The following is an 18,526-nucleotide window of genomic DNA, read 5'->3' as shown; positions in this document are numbered from 1 at the left end:
GACACATACTTTATGTACAGGTATAGTGGTATATATTTCACAAATAATCTAGCTTTGTCATAGACGTCTCTTTGGCCTTAGGAGAGATCCTTAGCTTATTTCCTGTCACAGCTGAAACTGTAACATAGATTTTTGTTCCTGAAATATCTGTGTGAAGTGAAAGGTAGCATTCAGTCATCATATGGTGGTGTTAGGAGCTGCACACCATGCTAGTTGCTGGCCACACAGCTACACAAGTGGCTCCTACCCAGAAAGCCAAGAGTAAGGGTAAGACAGATGATGCCAGTGGTATGACTTGAGAGAACAGGTAGGGCCCAGAGCACAGAGCACCGTTCACCAGGGAAGCTATAAAGAGACTGGAAGAATGTGCATGTGGACAGGACCACAGTGTATTAGAGGAGGTGCAGTGTGCCTGTGAAGCTGACTGCACCTGGAAGAAGTGGGCTGTGAGGATCAGCAGGAAAGCTTTGAAAACGTGGTAATTTCCCACCCCCATGTTTCCCTTTGGCGAGCCTGCAGTGGGGCCCCGAGAACAGTTCGAGCAAGTTTCCAGCGCTGCTGACACTGCTGTCAAATAGCCATGACTTGAGAAGCACTGCCTTGGAGGGACTAGCCCACAGGTGAAGGACAGCACTGTAGCTAGCCTGGTGAGCTCAGCACCCACTCCCAGCCCAAGCTCCATGGCAAAGGCACACACCAGATGATGGGCTGCGCCTTCTTCAGCTGAGGTAGGTAGAAACTTTCAAAAATAACTTTATCAGGAAATTAAGAATTCCATTGAATTATAAAGACTTAAAAAATGTTGTCATTTACCCAAAACCCATTTAGGCATCTTCTTGGATGTCTCTTTTGCTCCATAAACACCTAAGCACCTTTTGTGTGCTGTCCGCTCCACAAGCCACTGGAAGGGCAACAGGTAACAAAGCTCCACCAGCCTAGTCTTCTGTCCAATAAGGTGGCCACTAGCTATTTAACCTAAATAAAATTAGAAATTCCGTTCCTCGGTTGCATTTTCACATTTCACACTTTAGTGCTCAGTACCTGTATGTTACCAGCAGCAGTGCAGATACAGAGCACTCCAGCACAGAGAGTTTTCTGATGGGCAGTGCTGGTCCAGTGGGTATAACAGACACTGAACACATTTACAGATGCACTGAGTTAGCGCTAAGGGAGCAGGGTGAGGTTCGTGAGCTGTAGGGTAGAGCTCATGCAGTCTGAGCATTGGTGACACAGTGGCAGTGGGACAGGCTAGAGAGGAACAGGTAAGGGTTTGCCTTCCAGTCTAATGTCTCCGTTCTCTTCCTTCAATTCCACAGACTGATGTGTCCCTTTCCAAAATTCCTTTCTTTAGTGTTCTTGAATGTGACTGCACAACAGAAAGCACCATCTAGAACTGCATTCTGCAGACTGTTCTGCAGAAAGATGTCCAGAGGTGTCCCCAACTTCCCTTGCCCCAGGAGAGACCCAGTGCCCATGGGCACTGACAGTTCTGATCAGTCCTGTAGTAAAGGAGCCTTTACAATCTTATTTAGGTTAGATTTCCCAACTTACAAGGGCCATGTGATACAATCAGCTTGTGATACACTTTTGGATCTTAGTTTGAGGAAAGCAGACTAGAACATGTGTCTTGTATGCTTTGTCTTGTTTTGCATTATTTATTTGAAAAGCCCTTTGTCAGAATGTGTTGTGTAGATGAGAATTCCTTGCTCATTCCTTGAAAGGCCATGGAGGACCTAGACATCCCCACACCTCCTGCCCGCATCCAAGCCATCAGGCCTCGCCAGCTACGCGCAGAGAGCAGGCAGGCAAGGGGAGCAACATATTCTTTTATTGATGCAAGTAGGTCCAGTCACACCAACAACTGACATCCTGCGTTATGGTACAGCTTTGTACTCAGAGTTCATCTCATAATACCAAAACATCATAGGGTGTGTATCAAACCGGGAAAATAAAGTAGCAAACATAGACACTGTATCAGGTAGGTACTAGAACTGATGACCCAGTGGAGCGCACATTGACATAAAAGCTCCTTAACGCAAGATGGAAAGTGTTCTAACATTGTATTCCAAATATATATTCTCGAGTTTTTAGCCTTTGTCTCAAATACATAAAGCAATATGTACTATCAAGATACAATATGTACTATCTAGAATGTCAGAAAAGTGCGGAAAACACTGTGACAATACAGTGTGAATAATCTTGCTCCACCCAGGGCTGAGGGCGCCATCAGCTGTGGATTGCAGAGCCACCCTTTCCTGAGGCCTCACCACCACATCTCCAGGCTCTCCTAGGAGCTTTGGGAATTAGCAGCTAACTGCCCCATCCTCACTCAAGCATCTCAGCTTCAGGCTCCTGTGGGAGGAAGCCAGGCATGCGGAGAGCAATAAGGGTGCGTAGCTCCAAATCTGCCTGTGCAGAGTGAAAGCCCCCCTGTGAGGGAGGGAGAAAGAGTCACCTCTGGCTTTTAAGGGACCAGGACTTGCCGTCCCACAGCCAGAAAAACAGAAAATGGAGTGTACTCTTCAAGTTTGGGTGTGAAAAATACCTCCAAATGCTGGGCAGTTTTATGTGAGTGGGCTCCAGCAGTGTGGTCTAATTTTCTGTTTCAGATTTCCTTAAAGGAGGCCCTTGACCTAGAGGAACGGAGAGGGCAGTCCGCTAGAATACCAATTTGTGAGTTGTTTCTTTTCACTTTGTACTGGAGTTTGAAGAACTGCTTTAAATGTCCCCATCCTTCAAGTCTACTTTGTATTCTCTTCATTACAGCTCAGTGTACCTGTCACAGCCTGGAAAACAGACAATTCCATCACCCCCTCCCCCCGATATTATTTTAGATTTTCTCTTTTCCTTAAAATGTAGTTGAACAATTTGCCAGACATATTCCAACAGAAAATGTGCTGCCCGGTATCACCCTGCCCCTCCCCAACCCCCTAAATCCCTGATAAAGGAAAATGAAAATGTAAACTTTGGAAAGCCTGTGCTCAAGGTTTGCTTCTAGAAGTATGCAAATGAAGCCCCCTGGCCAGCCAAGCCCTTCCTGCTGGACTCTCTCTGGCCTAGGCTTTGAGAGCGGGTGCCTTGTCACCCAGGGCAGAGCTTTCCTGGCATTTCCCCGGCACTGGCTGCCTGAGGGCTAAAAGAATGGAGTGGGAGACTGGCCCTCCAGTACTCTCTAAGGCACTAACCCCGACATCAGAGACACTGGCTGGAAGGGCGTCCAAGCAGGCAGGGCTCACATTGGTTTTGGTTGGGTTGTTTTTTGTGTTTTTTTTTTTATATTTTTTCATACGATGTTAATAAAAGTAGAAAATAAAAATCTACATTTCATTAGAATAAGATGTTATCATGGATGCCATCTCCCATGATACTCTTTCCCACCCCTCCCAAATCAGGGCCCTGCCCTGTTATTTTAAAATAAATGACAAAAAAAAAAAAAGAAAGAAAGAAAACCTTGTAAGTGCCAAAGGTTGATGCATGAAATAATTACTTTTTTTTTTTTCATAAAAGTTATATACAAAATGGACCCCAACCAGTGAGGCCTCCTCATCTCAACCCTTATCGATCAAGATTCAAACTCAGTGCACGTGTGTGCTTCCTCCATCGTCTGCAGGCTGCATCCGTGCCTTCAGGCTCTGTTAAGGAGAGTGGTCCTAGAGGTAGGCAGGGCACAAGGAAATGGTGAGGCGGTTGGCAGGCCCTTCCCCTGATCAGGTAGAGGGCAGGCCACACTACTTGGGGAGGGCCTGGATTCTAAGAACCAGCCATCAGGGGGAAGGTCAGGAACCCTGAGACCGAAGCCCTCAGCCTCCCACCAACTGGCAGCCTGTGTGGAGTTACCCCTGGCTGCCTTTCAGAAGGGCATGTCCATCATGCTCCCCAGTCCTCTCCCTTCCTCTAGACCCAGGCATGGTACTGGTCTCAAGGGCTCACAGGCCTATCCCTGGGGCTCTCTTACCTGAGAGTCTTCCAGCTATCTTTTTCCATGTGGTTTTCAGGACCTTCACTTTCAAAGGAGGCGATGAAGAGAGCTGAGAGATGAAAAGCCCCTCAGAACCCATGTCCCCATGCAGTCAGTCTGCCTACCACACTAGTTATCCCTTCCTTTCTAGAGGAGCAGCTGGGCCCAGGCAAAGACTATGACCTCAGGTCTGAGCCTTATCACAGGTCTCTATTGCCTGGAGTTCTGGGCCCCATCAGAGCTGCCAGCTTCCTGCTTAGGGGCTGAGAAATTTCCTGGTTCTGTAGCATGAACCCAACCCTGTTCTGGCCCTCTCGGGTGGCTTCCAGAGCCCCATCTCTCCTTGTCCTCATCCTGTTGTCCACCCACAGCCCACCCTCATATACTCACCCCTATGGGCTGAGATTCACCAGTGTGGCACGGGGACTGTAATCAGGCCTGTTTCCCAGGGCAATCCCTTGAGGGCAGAGGCTCGGGATGTGGGGGAGTCAGAGTGACATGTACCATGTGGAGAGGTGGGTGTGCTGCCACAGAGAGCTGGGCCTCACCTTCCTCGCTGTAGATGGGTGCCGTGAGCAGGTAATTCTGAATCTTCTTGTCTTTCTCGAAGGGACACTCAACCTGAGTCCATGTCATGAATTCATGGATCTGTCTGGAGATCTCCCAAAATTTCTAAAGATACAGAAGACCAACTAGATGTTCATAGGTCACCTTAAGCTTGAAATCCTTCGTTAGGGCAAGGGATATAGGTTTTGGTTTCATTCTGCATCCCAGCAAGATGGGACAGTGTCCCTACTCAGCTGACTTTGTGGCCACTGCAGCACCTGATGCAACTTCAGAGCCAGTAAGTGTACCCAAGACCACTCTGTCCTGCCCTCCGCCTAGGTCATCAGGCTGCAGCAGGGTCTGTGCCTCCCTTGTGCAAGACCTGAGAAGGCCCCATGTGGAACTCCAGGCTGAGGCAGGTATGCCAGGCACACCCAACAAGAGCACCACCAACCAGAACATGCCATGATCTCACTCTTCGGGGCCGTGTAGGGATCCCTAACCCCTTCCGACCCCTAACCTATGTGAGGTAAACACTGGACAACCCCACTTCTCCTACACCTCCCCAATCACTTTTGTCCCACTTTCTGCCCTTGGCCATCTACCCTTAGCTTCCATCTGGAAATCTGCTACCTCCTCCCTATTCTGGAAATCTGCTACCTCTAAGGAGCCCTGCTCAAGTCCCTTCTTGCCTCACTCCCAAATGCTTTCCTCACTCCCAAACCCTCAGGAGTAGCCCCTTCTCTGTCTCCTTGTTGAGCTCAGCCTTGGGACCAGGGTCCTGGGTAAATACAAATTCCCTGTGGCTCCAAGCCTTATTACCAGATCATCCTCCCGGAAGGATTGGGGACACCCTTGTATCTCACAAACAGCACACACAACCCACCCTGGAGCTTTCAGTCCTAAAGGCCTTTCTTTGATAGCACCACTGCCTTACAGCTCTAGTGGGACAGACAAATTCTGCCTGCCTTAGGTTAAGACTGAGGGGTCTGTCCTGCCTTGTGGTGGGACAGTCTGCCTCCCCACCCCGCCCGAGGATCACAAGGGGGCTGAGCTCACCTTGAAGTTAACATGCCCGTTGGGAAGGTGGTTGGTATGGATTTTGTGCAAGAAGTAAATGTCCTTAACAAAAAGGTTGAACACAGGGATAACAATCTTTTCTCGGCTGCTGTTGGCCATCTGGGACCTTTGCGTGGCCCCCTGCAGGGCAGTACGGTAGTTGCAGAAGTTGCTGGAGGGGTCCATGTGGTGCTGTGGGCAGACAGGAAGATGGGGTGGGCAGTGTTCTCCCTGCCCCTGTGACTTGCTCAGAATGCTCCTTTGCAGAGTGGAAAACAGTGATGGGAAGGCCCTTCCCCACTAGGCAGCCCTGGATGGTCATCAGAAGAGGCCTCTTTTCTAGGAGTGGGCACCTGGCTCAGTACAGGGTTTGAGTCTAAGCATCATCAGGAGAATTGTAGACAAGTCTCATAGCTCACACACACGAACACACGCACATACCCACCTCTTCCCTACCTCTCCCCTGCCCTTCTGAGCCTGAGTCTTTCAGACTTCTTTCTTTCAGAACCTTGCTTTGTCCCTCTACTTGGGCCAGCACCTCCCAAAGCTGACAACGTCCACGAGACATTTACAGAAAGTGGCTTCTGTGATCAAAAATCGGGGAAGGCTATAAGTGTCTACTCTTGAGCCACCCAGATGATCCAGGACCATAGGAATTCAAGCCAGGAAAAGGCCAGTCAGCTTAACATCACCTAGCACGGGGCTCATGGGCACACTTTTGTCAAACTACTTCCTAAGCACTCTCTAGAACTTGCTTTAGGCCATGCCAGTGCTGACTAAAGTCCCAAGGGCCAAGGAGGGCTTCAGCTACCTACCTCCTAGAGCAGCCAGGCCAGCTCAACATGCCCTCCGAAACCAGATGGCACTGTGCTCAGTGGGTTCTGAGCAAGGGGGCAGAGCATGATGTAGGTCCACCCCTCCACAGGCCAATGCAGGATGAGGCTGAGGTGCTTACCTCTAAGACATCAAACTTGGCTGTCTTGACTTTGGACCATGTTTTCTTCAGCCTCGCCACAGGACTGAGGTTCATGCCAGCTGCAGGGAACAGCAGGTAGGGTCAGGGTGGGGGTAGGCAGGCCATGCAGAAGCTGGACAGGAAGCCCCTGGGGCCTGGACACTCACAGATGATGGCCATCATGGAGTTGAAATTCCCGATGTTGAAGCACTCCCGGGCCACATCAATAAAGAACTCTAGCATGCGGGTCCGGTGCTTCTTCTTCACCACCTTGAGAGCAGCCAGACAGCCTCAGGGTGAGCCCACCACAGGAGCGTTCCCCTCCACCACCCGCCCCTGAATGGCAGCCTGGACAGGAGCTACTCTGGGCCCTCAGAGCTGTCCCACCCAGGGCTGGGGAGGTGCTCATGAGCTGCAGAGGTAGGAATGCAGCTGTGGCATTTTCGATGTTGGGCAGAGGGGTAGGAGAGCAGTTTGAGAGGATAGGGGAGCCCCAGATGAACTCAAAGACCATGCTGGTGCACTCCATGGATGGTCTCACAATCACTATGAGATTGGCCAGGGGGTGGGGGGGTTGGGGATGGGGTAACAGGGATGTTGGTGGGCCTGGCAATGGAGGCTTCTGTCTCCACTTTCATTATCTGAGGGATACAGAAGTCAGAGTCTCAGGCAGCCCCATGGGTTCGGAGAAGTAACAGTGTCACCCCACCCACAGGGCCCATGTAGCACTTACCCGGCACACCTCGGTGGCCACTAGCATGCTAAGGCAGTTGAACCAGTTGTCATAGGCCTCCAGGCTATAGGTCTTGGTCAGGTCCCCTCGGCACTGGAGGAACACAGCAGGTCACAGGGAGCCTGAGCACCCTGCCAACAGGTGCTACCCCACTCCTACCCCCCAGAAATGAGCAGGAGCCATGGCCAAAAGAGACAGAAGGTGACGGTGGGGTGTGGACAACTGGACAGATCTGGTCTCCCAGGATGCCCCCCTCCTCAGGCTCCTGGGAGCACTGGTCCCCTTCTAGTGTGTATCACCCTGCATTGCTGTCTGCTGACCCCCTTGGGGCAGGCACCAGGCCAGACCCATATCCACTTGGTTGTGAGATTGCCCTTCCCTGCACGGGGTATATACAGGTACCACGCCCACCCTAAGGCCACCCCAGAACCCACAGCAGCCCCTCACCCTGTGCTTGTCCCGAGAGTCCATGTGGCTGACAATCTGCATCAGGTCCTCAGGGTGAATACTGCTGACCCTCTCCTAGGATGGGCAAGGAGACAGCACAGGAGAGTGAAAAGTCTGTTATTCTTAGGCAGGCCCCACAGTCAAGGTATAAGCCACGTTTAGAGTAGCAGTCAGGACCTTGCAGGTGTGTGCCATGACCCCCCTTGATCACGGCACCCAGCCAGTAAGTAGGCCCTGCCTGCCCCTCCCCACCAAATGTACCCCCCACACACACACGGGGGGTCTGAAAGACACTGCCCTGAGAGAGGAGGAAACAGGGCTTCATGTGAGTGAGGCAGAAGTCTTGGGGCAGTGGCTAAAAGGTGCAGGGTACCTTCCCAGCCCACAGCATAGGCAAGATGAGGGGACAGGGTGGGGGAAACTGGCTCTCCCCCAACAATCCCTTCACCTCCTGGGCTGGTCCTCCATCTTGGAGCCCCTGTACAGGGCTGCTGGGATCCTAGGGACCCAGAAGCAGTGGTTGGACCTAGCAAGTAAACTTCACGCAACACCCCAGTCTGACCAGCAGAGGAGGCCCTGCAGCACTGTGTTCAAAAAGATGCTGGGGCTGGGAGGTCCAGTGGCCTTGAGTGAGCATTGGTGAATACACCCCAACCCCAGGCAGGGCCCCACTGCAGCACTGACCAGCTCAATGTGAGTCAGCTGCTGGGCCAGCACCAGAGGGTCACAGCACACGCCCAGGATGTCCTTCTGAGTGGCTGGCGGCTTAGCCTTGAGGACAGACCCTTTGTCCATGGCTGGTGAACGGAGCTTCTCCCGCAGCTCCTGAAGCTGGTTTCGGGCAGCCAGGGACAGCAGCAGGCTCTGTGTCATTTGGGCAATGGCCTTCTTCACTGTGCCATTCTCCTATGGGGGGAGGGGACAGTGAAGGTGCTGGTGTGGGCTGGAAAGACCACCATCTCTCCCAAGGAACCCATCTCCTCTCTAAGGATACACCTAACTTTTTTTTAAGATTTTTAAAAGATTTTATCCATTGATTTGACAGAGACAGAGTGAGAGAGAGAACAGGGAGTGGGATAGGGAGAAGCAGGCTTCCCGCTGGGCAGGGAACCCGATGTGAGGCTCCTTCCCACATGACCTGAGCCAAAGACTGATGCTTAACCTGCTGAGCCACCAGGCACCCTGATATGCCTAACTTTGAACCCACGTCCTACTCAAACCTGCCATTTGGGCAGGGCCTTTAGGCCTTTCAGGACAGAATGAAATACAGCATGAGCTCCTCTTATCCTGGAGGGTGACTCAGCCGGCTAGCCTGTGGGGTGGGCCTCTGGGTCTGAAAGCCATGGCTTTCCCAGGGGCGTCCACCTGAGCTACTACTTTCGGCCTTCCCACAGCAGAGGGGTGAGGGGGGCACAGCAGGGAAGAGAGCATCTGGAAGAGCTTCCTCTAGGACTAGGAACCTTCAGTCCCTGGGCGGGAGCAGCCCTGGCCCTGCCCAGAGGTCTCCCTGGGCTTTCCAAGCCCTCCAGCCAGACAGAAGCTGCCGAGCACAGAGAGCACCTCCCAGGTTTCCTGTCTCCACAGAAGGCCAGGAGTGAGCTGGGGGCCAGAAATGCAGACAGGCTCTTAGAACCTCTTATTAGGTTCTCACTGCACTCACCAGAACGTCTTGTGAGGACGGACACAAATAGAGCCACCCAGCAGTCATCTTGGAACAGTGACAGCACAGAAGACCACATACAGAGCTGTCCCTGAAGACCCACCCTTCTGTGAGGGTAAACCCCCTCCCTCAATCATATACCCAAGAAGATCTGCCAGAGTCCAAGGAAGACCTCACCTCATCACACTGTGTGACCCGGTGGGTGATGGCCTTCAGTTCAGCCATGGCCTTCTCATCCTGGAAGTCATAGGGGAAAGCCTCTGTCCACTCCTTTAACAGCTGTACAATCTTGGCTGAGAAGGACTTCAGCTTGGCCTGGGGCAGCAGGGCATAGAGTAAAGTCAGCCCCCAGAGCAGGCAAGAAGATGACAAGTGATAGAAACCTCCCCATCTCCCCCACCCCCAATTACCGCCTGCAGGACCTGCCCTCCCCCGTATTGGGGTGAGGTTAGGCAGGGCATCCCCCACCCTGTCCACCTATGGTTTTCTTATAACTGCTATGTTTCATATTCCCCTTAGTTCAGCTCTCTTTCACTTAAATCCTTTTTCAAAAAAATTTGTCCTTTCACCACGACATGGTAAACTAGTTTCCTTTGCTGTAATTAGAAGTTACCCATTTAAAACAACAATGAGAACCGAGTAAAATTATTAAAAATGAGAGTCTCTCTCCTGTCCCCCTCAGTTAAAAGCAGGTTAACAAGTGCTAGGAAGGGGCGTAGACACTCCGAGGCATCCCTCTCCTGACTACAGGTCAGTAAAGATGGGCGGGCCCCCTGCTGTTGCCCTCGGTCCACACATGTAAGGCCTGAGGTGGGTGTCCCAAAGGCGTGGGGCTGTCCCAGCTGGTCCTCAGTGCCCAGCCCCACACTGTCCCACTGAAATGACCACATGTGCCCACATCCCATCTGTGCCCACCATGGTTCCTCCTCAGCACTGACCAGCTCCCTGCCTGCCTGTACTTGCCCGACCTGGATGGTTCTTGCTGCCCTGTAGCAACTCATGCCCACATCTTTTTGCCAACATCTGCCCCACCCCTGCTGAGCTGCCTCCAGCCTGCCTGATCCTGGCCACATACCCAGCTGGTTCCCTCGCAGTGCTGTCTCATGCCCTCCAGAGCCTCTCCCAGCTGGCCGCCTCACTCCCTGCAGCCAGTCCTCCTCTCCAGAGCCCAGTGCTTGTGGCATCCAGGAGGCCTTGAGGACACTTCCCCCAGATGACCACAGCACCCCACACTCAGGAGGTAGAGCCTTGAACTCAGTGGCCCTGCAGTGCATGTCACCACGAACAAGGGCTGGCAGGCTCACTCCAGGCTCCTCTCACGCTCCTACTGTCCCCACACTGACCTTCCGCCTATAATTTCCTCTCCCTGCCCACCCCACTTGGCCTTATTTCCACCTGTCTCTCCAGGAGCCTTTCCTAATCCTCTGCGATCAGTGCCTATCTCCTTGCACCCTGGGACGGCCTCCTCTAATGAGGAGACAGTTCAGAGGCCTGTGCTGCAAACGCACAGGGACAGGAGGCCTGGCCTTGTGGAGGGAAGGTAGAGGACAAAGTCAGCAGCAAACGGGGGCAGGATGTGCTCTGCTGCAGCCCAGACTTGGCCCTGCCGGCGCTTGGACTGCATGCCTACCACCCCGTCTCCTGCACCAGACTGGGCTTCTAAAAGCCTGATCTGAAGCACATGCCTCAGCTATCCTGGCCACCCAAAGCCTGCCTCAGTCAGAAGAGACAACAGGGGCAAAGAGCCCCATTGAAGTCACTGAAAACCACTGTGAGCAGGAGTCGGCCTGACAGTGCTACCAACTGACACCCACCCACAGAGCGTGGCTTTTCTACCAGCTGGGGGAGGCCCGACGCTGACCAGGATTCCTGGCACGCTGTTGGCTATGGCCCTTCCCTGGAAAGAGGTGGGAGTGCCCAGCAGGTACAGTTACTTTCAGCATCCCATGAAGAGTGCTTGGCTCTGTGTGCTCCCTGTGCCCCATGGTGAGCCATGCCCTGGGGTGCCAAGGGATGCCAAGGGGGCCAGACACAAGCCAACCTTGCCCAAACCGGGAAGGCCCTCTGCTGGGCTCAGCCAGACCTGTCCTGCCAGCTGGCTCCGAACATGCTTCTCTCCCAAGTGGGAGCTGGGGGCACAGACATAGGTAGCCCCCATCAGCACCCGTTACCTTCTCAGACCCTGTCTCCAGCTGCTGCCTCTGCTCCAGACAGATCTGCCCCACACGGGCCAGCAGGTCATGAGGAGGGATGAAGACCCGGGAGCTCAACAGAAATGTAAAGATGTATGTCCTCTAAAGAAAAGAGACAAGGAGAGAGAATGAAGACTAGGTCAGGCCTGGTGTGACCCCCACCCCCCCGCTACCCAGGTATGGTCAGAGCCTGTCCCGCCACCTCCCAGGCCTGCAGCCACAACTTCTGCGTAGTTTACTGCACCTTGAATGCCCTTCCTTTTCTCTCACTGCTACCCAAGTCCTGCCCCCCCAACCCCGACCCTGGCAAGGCACGGATCAAATCCCACTTCCCGGAGGCTTCCCCTGACAAGCTCAGCCCCAGCAGCCCTGCTCTGCTAAGATTTTCCCCCACCCTCTATCCTACCCCACGATGGGAGAGAACACCCAAGCTTGGATGTTGGTGGGATTCTCCCAATCTGTGTGAGCCTATAGCCCAGTCCACAGTGCTCCCAGGGCCAGGCTCCAAGCGTGCATCCTCCAGATTGTCACTGACCTTGCCCCCGACGGAGGCCAGTCGGGGGAAGGGTGGGCCATCTTGGAGCTGGCACCCAGCAATAGGGGACTGCTCCAAGCAGTCACTAACCAAACTGTGGACCTTATCTCCCCCTGGCACACCAAGGCCCCTCTGTCCCACATCCTGTGCCCTTGTCACTGGGCCGTGTAGTACACGTTGAGGGGTCCTCATGATCTGAACTAAAAGGGAGCAGGGCCCAGGGTTTTCTGAAGCATTTTGTCTGACACCAGTCAGCACCTGTGAGCTCTCCACATCGGCCTAGCCTATAGACAGGTTGGACTTGGGAGGAGAGAAGCTCCTTGGAACTCTCCTGGTGATTCTACCCCTACATGGCTGCTGCAGGCTGGGGGGCCTACCACCCTTCACCCCCACTCTGGGCCCAAAGGGGCAGGTCTTCTTCATGACAGTCCAAACAAAGCAGGCTGGGCCATATTTGCTGAGAGCACAGGTCTTGTGGAACAAGACTCAGGACTCAGAACCTCAGGCCCTCATGCAGCCTTCAGAGGCTGATGGAGAAAACTCTCCTAGGAACAGCAGAGTTTCCTCTAACCTCCCCCCTGTCACATCGAATGTCCTGTCCCCAGACTGTGACACATGGGTGCTGAGGGATCCCAGCTCGTCGGCAGCCCCCTCCTAAACAGATGGCTCAGACGTGTGATGATAGTCACCCAAACATCACACCTTGGAGTTCTTAGCCAAGGCAAGAAGAGCACACAGGGAGGAGCCCTGTATTTCCGAGGAGCACACAGATCTGCTGGTGTGCTCGCATCCCCAACTGCACACATACATGGGGCAGAGGCAGCCGGGGAAGGCTGGGGGAAATCCAGGAACTCGGCAGATGAGCTGGCGCCCCACCAGGCTCACCAGCCCTACTCTTATGTTCCACTGCCCCTTCACATTCTCCTGGGAAGCAGGCTGTGACCCCGGGACAGAGCGCTTGGGTGACAGCAGAGCTGGGGTTGGAGGGGCCAGCCCCTGGGAGGTTCGTGCCCTGCCCCAGACTTCTCCAGGGCCTCGAGGCCTCTCTCCTGGCCCTGCCACCTGGCCCTCAGCTGCCGGGTCTGCACCACCAATACCAGCCCCCGTCTAGCTCTGGGAGGGTTTTCAAGTGGGATGGAGTGGACAGAGCCCCTGGAGAGAGGTGGGAGGCGTGACATGTTGGGGGCGTGGGACAGGAACACCTAGAAGCAGAGTTGGCTCCAGCACCATTAGATACAAGCTGGAGAGTGGAGGGGGGACACTCCCTCCCCAACCTCCCAGGCAACAGTGTCTGACTTGCCAAGGCCAGTGAGCACAGTTCTGCCCTCAGGAGGGAGGCGGCAGCAGCCTTTCAGCTCGACCCTCCAAAGGGAGCCGGCAGGCCCAACACCACTGCTGCTAAGAGATGCCCCCTGTCTGAGGCAAAAGGGAAGCCACAAAGAGAACTCTTTCTAAGAATGTACCGATGACATCTTGAAATGAAGAGGGAGGATTTGAGTTGCTGCTGAAGGTCAGTCCTACCCATGCACATGTGCTTTGGGGTCTGCATGCTGGCCAGGCATGGCAGGGCTGTCTCCCTTCTTTCTGGACTATGGCAGTTCTTGCACAAAACAAACTTCCCAGCTCAAGGACAGGACACATGCTGTGCGGACTCTTAACAGGATCCCAAGATACCAGCCTTACCCCTTAGACTCCTCTTCCTACCTGAGGACCCTGTCCAGAGCTCAAATCCCTGTGCCACCCCCTTCTGTATCTGCTTCCTTGTGCCATCAAAGCCCTCTCCCAGCTGTGCAGGTTCAACAGGGAAGTCACTGCAGGTTCCTCTCCCCTAGGGGCAAGGAGGGCTGAGGATCCCTGATGCCTGCCCCTCCCCTGCTCTGGGGCTCCCTCCCCACCCCAGAAGCAACCTCTCCTAGAACCTTGGTGGCCCCCCAGCAGTCCCACCCACCTCCAGGGCCTAGACACTCACATCCGGGTAATAGTCCACTGTGGGGACCAGGTGCTCCATCAAGGCCTCCAGGGATCCAGAGATGAGGCGTCCTTCTTGGAAGACGAGGTCCCCTGAGCTGCCGGCCCCACTTCCTCGCTCCCCCATGCCGGGCTGCACCTGTCCACTACAGCTGGGCCCAAGTATGCTGGAGAAGACGACAGATGTCTGGGGCATAGTTTCCTGGGAAAAAGAAAAAGGTATCACAGGCCCTCCTCCTCCCAGTCTGCATCCTGAGTGTGTGCAGGGGCACAGTGCGAGCCCCAGCAGGGCCCGGAGGGGCACCCCACCCAACAGTGGATAATAGAGTTCAGCTCGGGTGGGCAGACAGGCTCTTCGGCAGCCCGCCAGCCACTGGTCTGATAAATGTTTCTCCAACACCTGCTCTGTGCATACCAGGCCTCACTGCTGGAGCCTAGACCACAGAAGGCTGCTTCCTGGGGTTACATTCCAGTAGAGGAAGAGAAACTATGGAGGAGAACATGAAGCAATGTAGGGGTGGTCAAGGCAGTCTCAGGTAAGGTACCATTAGACTGATAATACCCATAGACTGATGGTACCCATAGACTGATGGTGTTAGTCATGCAGCATCCTACAATAAGAAAGGAACATTCTAGGCAAAAGGGATAGTAGGTTCCAAGGTCCTGAGGCGAGTGTATGTTGAAGGGAAGAAGTAGGGAGAACAGGCTGAGGACAAACAAACCAGACTATGCATAACCAGGGACTAGGGGGCCATGTGCTCTTCCTCTGAGTGAGACAGGACACAGGGCGACTCTGAGCACAACAACCTGACTCAGAGTGAAGGTCACTATTTCTGCTATGTGCAGACCAAGTGAGGGAGGGATCTGAAAACCAATTGGTGGGTTTTGCCATATTCCAGGAAGAGACTGCTGAAGTCAGGTGGTCGCAGAGGAGGAGAGCAGGGTTGACACTGGATGCTGCGAAGGATGGCCTTGGGCCTGAGAACTGACCAGCATGGGGAAGAGCATGAGGGCAGGTTCTGGGGAAAGACCTGGAACTTGCTTTTCGACATGCTGAATTTGAAATGCCTATTAGATATATGTGTCAGCAGCCTGGGGTTGCTCAGTGGCCCCCCAAACTGGGGCCACTCACAATGGCCTGGCATGACCAGGAGGATGAGGGCGCCCACCTCCCACTGAAACACAGCCTCTAGGGGAAGTCTTCCTGAGGCCTAGGAGAGTCTACAGCCCTCTTGGGCCTCAGTTTCCCATTGCCCACGGCAGCTGTGCCTGGGAGGTGCCGCGTGGGGATCAGTGAGGCACACTGGCTACGAGGCCTTGAAAGCTGGTGCCTCATGAGTTCTCTCCCTCCTGCAGCTGAGAGGCCTGTGCTACTGGCTTGTCCCACCCTCACCCCGCATAGAGGACAGGAATGGACAAACGGGCACCTTCCTGTCCTGGGTCCCGTGTCTGGTGAACACCAGCCAGCAGGCACACGGCCCAGCCCCCACCTCTCCAGGCAGCTCCAGAGCGCTGGAGGCTGCCTCCCCATATACCCTCCGTGGGCTTCCCGGTGCTCACCGCCGCTGCTGCTGCTTCTCCAGCCCTGGCCTGCTTTCTGACCCAAACTGGGGCAAGCTTCTGAGCCAAACACCTGAAGGGTGCCTTAGAGTTCTCAAAAAATCTTCTGGAAGGAGAGTAAGAGCTCAAGGAAAGCCCGAGGGATTGAAATGCTCTTGGTCCCTAGGGTCAGCTGCCCCACCTGGGACACGGCTTCAGACTCACAGAACACACCCCTCAACACACATCGGAATGCACATTCTCAGGCCCTGCCCCAGACCCGCCAAGTCAGAAACGCAGGCCCTGTCCTTGATCTGTGTCTTAGCAAGCCATCTGGGGGGGCTCCTGAGGCTGCCCAAATCCATGTGTCTTAGGCAGCCCCCTGCCCATGGCCCAGGAGTCCTCACCCTGCTCCTCCCCCAAGGATCCTCAGCCTCACGGGGGTCTCAGTCCTCCAGGGCACCCCACCCACATCCAGACCAGACCAGACCAGACCAGGAAGCCACGGAAGGAGCGACCAGGAAAGGCACATCCCTTTGGCTTGGGGTGGTGGCCCTTCCTTCAGCAGGCTGGGCTCAGGACCCTATAACTGAACTTCCCAATTGCATGAGATCCTGTATTGCCTATTTTTCAATGACATCAACAAGAGTTTACATAAACGCACAGAAACACGTGGCCGTCCACCACCACAGACCAGTTCTAGAGTTTACTGCAAGGTTGCTGGAGAAGGAGACTTTCACTTTCCATTCTACACATTTGTAAGCTATTTGGTAACTTGTCTAAATGGTACATTCATTTTGTCATTTTTAAAATAACTTCGTTTTCTTTACTACAAAGAGGCTGAGTTTGGAAATCAGCCCTTTTTATAAAGCCACGTTAGAGAGTCTGAAGCCCAGGGCTGGGCCTGTGGATGGAGCCACAGCCACCATCACGGGTCCCCTGAGAAGGCAGGCTTTGAAGCAAGGGCCTGGAACCCATTCAGACAGCAGGGAGCTGTAGGGTCCACGCCAACATCTCCCCTGCCCAGGGACCAACCGGGGATGCTCCCTGCCTACATGTACTCCTCTCTCCCTGAGCTCAGGGGTCCCGGGGGACCACTCAGCCCCTAACAGAGCCCCCACCCCAGCCATGAGCACTGAGGGGTCTCCAGGTGCAGCGCCAAGTGGTCAAAGAGAGCACCCTTGGGTTTGAATCCCACTCTGCAACAGCCAGCTCCTTGCCCTTGGCCAAGTCTAACCCACCTCAATTTCCACAGCCATTGAGTGGGGATGAGGACAACCCCCGCCAAGCCCTCTACCTGCCCGGCATTTCCGCTGGCCACCCCACCTGGCCCCTCTGTTCTTGCACATGGCGTCCTCTTCTCCCTTCCCAGCAGAGCAGGGACTGCCATCAGTGGCCATACTCTGTGTCCATTGTCCCCGACCCGCCCCCTTCTCAAGGAAGTGCCCCTCCGAGTGGCACCCCCAGGATCTGGGCTCCTGTCTTGGGCAGGGGAGTCATAGCAAAAGCACTATCATAATAAGAAACAAAGCCCAGACTGAGTAGGTCCACTGAGTAGGTCCATTGGTGTCAATGACACCAATGCTAGCACTGAATCATCTCGTTAATCCTCATAAGAACCCTCACAAAACCCATTATTCTCCACATGCTGCAGATGAGGACAAGGCACAGAAGGATGAAGTAACCGGCCCGGATCACGCAGCTAGATGGTGGCAGTGCCAGGATGGCCACAAAGGCAGCCCAGGAGACCTGACCCTGAGCTTGGCCTGGCCACTGGGAGCTCTGTCAGGATCCTCAACCTCTCAGAGCCTTCATTTCCCTACCCATGGAATGGGCACAGGGTGTGCTACGTCCGAGACTTGCTGGGAGGATGCAACGGGCACTTGTGGAAAGTGCTGTACGCGAGACATGCTCTCCCCTCCCCACCCCGGAGGAGCCAACTCCCACAGACGTGCCTGCTCAGCACCCCACAGGGCTGCCCAGGACACACAAGCGCCGATTGTTCTAGACACGCAGGACCCCAGAGGCTTCAGGGCCTCAGGGCCGTGCAGGCCCCACTCTGCACGGACACTCTCAGGCCTGTGCGGTGCCCGACCAGGACAGCAGCACCACCAGGGAACTCATGGGCAGTCCAGAGCCAGAAACCACCCGTTCTCGGGAGTTCTCGATCCTCTCCGAAAGCAGCTGGGCTCCAAGCAAGGTCCACCCGGCAACACCTACGTCCCGCGCCCCGCGAAAACACAGCACGAGTTCCAGCCCCAGCCTGGCGCCTTGGAGAGTGTTTGCCTGCGGGGAGGAGAGTCTGCCTCCCCGGGGTCAGCCCTGTGGCCTGAGCCAGAAGCACCCAGAGCTTCACGCAAACCCCCTGCCCACCCCACCACCCAGCAATCCTGACTTACGTGGCTGGGGGTGCTGCCGGGCCAGGGCAGTTTTCACCAGTTCTTCCAGGTGAAAATGGGAACAAGGGGTACAGGGAGCCTCTCGCTCCCCTCGGCTGCCATTGGCTACACCCAGACACAACGGGTGTAGACACTGTGGGGAGAGCTCGGGAAGCCTCTTGAGGCCATGCCCAGCTCAGGAGAGGACGGAGCCTGGGTGGGCCAGCCTTCCACGCCAGCTTCCTTAGGGCCCGAGGCTGGAGCCCGCACCCCCCACCCCCGCACAAAACAGCAGCCTATTTCCAGGAGGGGGAGACCGACTCACCCCCACCTCCCAACCCCGCTCTGCCTCCTTGCAGCTCTTCCTCCTCTCAGGCCCCGGCAGGAAGGCAAGCGCCCTCCAATTATAGATGCACTCGGCCCACAGGCAGGTCCAAGTGATTCTCCACGTCCCAGGTGGGTGCAGGGGCAGCCCTGGGGCTGGTCCCAGGTGCAGGCGGGACAGACCTTGCCCAAGAGTAGAGGCAGCAGCCACGGCCCAGCACTTGCCTGGCCC

General features: G+C 54.8%; 1 protein-coding gene and 1 long non-coding RNA gene across 8 annotated transcripts in view; one reads left to right on the top strand and one right to left on the bottom strand.

Annotated features, from left to right (window-relative positions):
- Positions 1–18,526, bottom strand: part of RASGEF1A (RasGEF domain family member 1A) — an 86,032-nt gene that overhangs the window by 861 nt on the left and 66,645 nt on the right. For 4 of the 6 annotated variants that reach the window (XR_004278969.1, XR_004278968.1, XR_004278967.1 and 1 more), the window contains exons 2-12: positions 14,055–14,255; positions 11,530–11,652; positions 9,536–9,673; positions 8,383–8,604; positions 7,699–7,773; positions 7,252–7,344; positions 6,686–6,788; positions 6,519–6,598; positions 5,564–5,755; positions 3,956–4,630; positions 3,265–3,650 (exon numbers count right to left, since the gene is read on the bottom strand). Coding sequence is in view for 2 of the 6 variants with exons in the window: in XM_032314063.1 (XP_032169954.1) it covers positions 3,626–3,650; positions 3,956–4,028; positions 4,507–4,630; positions 5,564–5,755; positions 6,519–6,598; positions 6,686–6,788; positions 7,252–7,344; positions 7,699–7,773; positions 8,383–8,604; positions 9,536–9,673; positions 11,530–11,652; positions 14,055–14,249 (1,443 nt within the window). In the remaining 4 variants the exon portion in view is untranslated. Of the gene's footprint in view, positions 1–3,264; positions 3,651–3,955; positions 4,631–5,563; positions 5,756–6,518; positions 6,599–6,685; positions 6,789–7,251; positions 7,345–7,698; positions 7,774–8,382; positions 8,605–9,535; positions 9,674–11,529; positions 11,653–14,054; positions 14,256–18,526 lie in introns of those variants that run through there. The other 2 variants (XM_032314063.1, XM_032314066.1) reach the window with 2 other exon arrangements.
- LOC116573740 lies at positions 509–3,436 on the top strand. Of its 2 annotated transcripts, XR_004278972.1 has the most exons (4): positions 509–728; positions 2,213–2,389; positions 2,610–2,673; positions 2,767–3,436. It is a non-coding gene; the product is annotated as an uncharacterized LOC116573740 (long non-coding RNA). The 2 variants fall into 2 exon arrangements; XR_004278971.1 differs by having other exon boundaries at positions 2,610–3,436.

The sequence above is a fragment of the Mustela erminea genome, chromosome 14 (genome assembly GCF_009829155.1).
Source record: "Mustela erminea isolate mMusErm1 chromosome 14, mMusErm1.Pri, whole genome shotgun sequence".
In the NCBI taxonomy this organism is placed as follows: domain Eukaryota; kingdom Metazoa; phylum Chordata; class Mammalia; order Carnivora; family Mustelidae; genus Mustela; species Mustela erminea.
This window is presented reverse-complemented; position numbering and strand designations above follow the sequence as displayed.